General features: G+C 29.6%; 1 protein-coding gene across 1 annotated transcript; it reads left to right on the forward strand.

Moving 5' to 3' along the window:
• Positions 1 to 1019: 1019 nt before the first annotated feature.
• On the forward strand, positions 1020 to 2231 carry LOC103308147. The gene is made up of 2 exons (XM_029485046.1): positions 1020 to 1036; positions 1517 to 2231. Exons 1-2 carry the CDS (start codon positions 1020 to 1022, stop codon positions 2229 to 2231), a joined length of 732 nt encoding a protein of 243 aa, XP_029340906.1.
• The last annotated feature ends 1018 nt before the right edge of the window (positions 2232 to 3249 follow it).

Genomic DNA, 3249 nt, shown 5'->3' on the forward strand with positions numbered 1-3249 from the left:
AAGTTTAATTTTATTAAAGTCTCACCCCCCTATTTTGTTTAATACCATAAAAAATTAGTTTAGGTAAAATTTGGTTACGATTACTCACATCATTCCCGTGCCCCACGGGGGTCGAAAAATGGTAAAAAAAGGATATTTTATTTATTTATTATTTTTAAATTTTATTCAAAAACTGAAAAACTACAGTACTCACCATAAAAATGTAGAGAAACTTAATTGTAGAATATCATATTTTATATAAAAAGTAGATTAACACCACAATTTATCGTAAATACATACAAAAAATGTCAACATATAGTATAATGTCTCAATGTCTCATATTAACATCAACAATTTAATTATTAAATATAAATATAAATTTTGTATATAATATATATTTCATTTATAAGCAGATCAATAGATATAATTAAAATTCCTTTGACAAAGTGCTCTTTTTGCAATCTTGGAATTTGTGACATACTCACTAACTACTTGCAATAAATATTGTTTTTGTTCTTCGTTTTTGGAAATCAGTTTGTTGTAGTCTTCCATCAATTTAACTTCTCTCTCCGCAACATCGTTTACTACCTATACGTAAATTATTTACCAATTCTTTTCCTTTTTTATAATGCTCATTTAGGTTCCATAATTTAGGGTCTAAATCCAAAAAGTCCATAGATATATTAAACCTATTAAAAAAATTACTTGACTGGGGTGATATATAGTCATCAATATTTTTAATAGTATACTCATGAATTTCATTTGGTTGTAAAATTATTCGTTTATTTTCTTCTGGTTCGTTCTCATGAAATTTCATTGCTTTTACCATTTTAATTTTTGTTTGAATTGATACATTGTCATCAAAAAATGCTAATGAAGCCGCTTCTGGTGTTAAGTACCATAGATGGCCACACATTTTCTTTAATGCCGACTAAGAAATATGACTATCAATAGTCTCATTATACAATATAATATTTTTTATAAAATCTAAGTCCAGGTTTGGTGCTCGTGAAGCAACGGGAGCAAGAAACCACTATTTTATGTACATTGTACAAGCGTATTATAAAAATACACAAGTCACGGAGAGCATTATTTTCTTTTGTATTAAATTAAATTTAAAGACTTATAATTAATAAAGAATTAAATTTATATTAAATTTATAAAAATGAGTTGATACAGGAGTTGGGTGGGATACACGAGATGAATTGATAGGTTAGGAATTTTAGAATACATTTTGGGTTAATTTTATTTTATAAAAAGAATGTATAAATATATTCTTATTTAACGCATACATTTTTAAAATTGAAGCATTATTTCGACTACTGATGGTGTACACAGACACAAAAAAAACACATATCATTAGTAAAATCAGTACAATATTCTTCACTTCGTTCAGAATCTAAAATAAAATATATAATTCCACTAATTACGGGTACCCAGATAAAAGGGCGAAATAGTACTTTCAATTAGTGTTCAGATTTATAGCCAAGCATTATACATTATTGTTCTTAAAAAAGTTTTATTTCTTTACTAACAGTGATCATGAATGGAGATCTATCGCAGAAGAATACAATAAACGATGGAATTTTCCTCACTGTGTCGGCGCCATCGACGGCAAACACGTCTTAATCCAGAAACCAGAAAACACAATAAGCGAGTTTCATAACTATAAAGGAACAGACAGTATTGTTCTATTGGGAATAGCGGATGCTAACTACTGTTTTACGTATGTCAACGTTGGATGCCAAGGCCGTATTTCAGATGGAGGCGTATTTAAATATACTTCGTTCTCTAAGAAACTCGAAAAAAATGAACTTGGTTTACCGGAATGTGAAGCACTGCCTGGTCGTATGATGAAACTTCCTTGTGTCTTAGTTGCCGATGATGCGTTCGCCTTATCTGAAAATATTATGAAACCATACGCCACAGATTTGAACAAAGGATCCCCAAAAAGAGTATTCAACTACAGGTTGTCCAGAGCGCGTCGTATTATAGAAAATACTTTTGGGTTGCTTTCAGCGGTGTTTAGAATATTCCGCAAACCCATAGAATGTTTTGATAACGAAGATTCTAACACAGGAGAAATTATTCCAGGATCATGGAGGGAAATAACCTCTGGTGACACTGGTTTAAGACAATTTAGATCAATTCCACGAAAACCAGCGTCCAACGCAACAAATATCAGGGAAGAATTTAAATCATACTTCATGTCTGAAATAGGATCATTACCATTTCAGGACAAATACTTGTAAAATATTTTAATTAATTATACAATATTAAATTATATGAACTTATGATGCAAATAAACTAATAGACTAAGCTACTGCAAGCTAGTCTGATTCTGAGTATACTATATAAAATGCACTAAGAAAGAAAACTTACTTATTCGTTGTTATTTAGGCTTGCAAGGTTATCATCTTTCTCACTTTCCTTCGTCTCTCTTGGCGTTGTAGCGTCCGAAATAAAAAGTAGCGATTTATATGCGAACCACGAGGAAGTATAGTTTTCATCCGTTCCTGAAACGGATTTCTTTTTTAAAACTTTTTGGCGTTCTTTAGAGAAGTATGAACGCAAACTCTTTATTTTCAATTTTACAGCTGCCGTGTCCATATTACATTTTTTGCTGATCTCGTCAAGAGCATCATTCCTTTTAATTTTATTAGTGTAATCTTTATGATTGTTATCCCACAGTAACTGGAACGATCTACATTAATAAAGATAAATATATATAATTTTTATTATATTATATTATATTATTAGCGGCGGCGCCAGACATTTAAAACTGATGGGAAAAGAAACGGCTCAAAAAAAGGTCGGTAAGCGGAAGTCACTCTGGTGTACATTAGGTTACAGGTGAGTCACTGTAATGGGTAGTGTTAAATTTGAATTCAATGATATAATATCATTGTATAAGAAAAACGATTCTGAGCGAAAACAGTCAGCCTATGATATTACCAAGTATATTTAATGATATTATTGTGAATAAAGTAATTTATATATTATAACCTATTTACGTGGAACCTTGTTTTAAATTTTCAATCATTAGCTATAAAAGTTGAACATTTTATAAATTTTTAAATACAAAATAATTATTCAATTTTAAATTTGATACATTTTGTCAAAATTCGATCTTAAATGCTTAGAAAAAAAAATTGTAACTAAGGATTTTTAATATTTTTTATCTGCCTTTGGAACAATATACTAGGAGCCTTCTATTAAAATTTCAAGCTTTTTTAGCTAACAAATAAAATTTTATTGATATCTTTAGAA

The sequence above is a fragment of the Acyrthosiphon pisum genome, chromosome X (assembly GCF_005508785.2).
Source record: "Acyrthosiphon pisum isolate AL4f chromosome X, pea_aphid_22Mar2018_4r6ur, whole genome shotgun sequence".
Lineage (NCBI taxonomy): Eukaryota > Metazoa > Arthropoda > Insecta > Hemiptera > Aphididae > Acyrthosiphon > Acyrthosiphon pisum.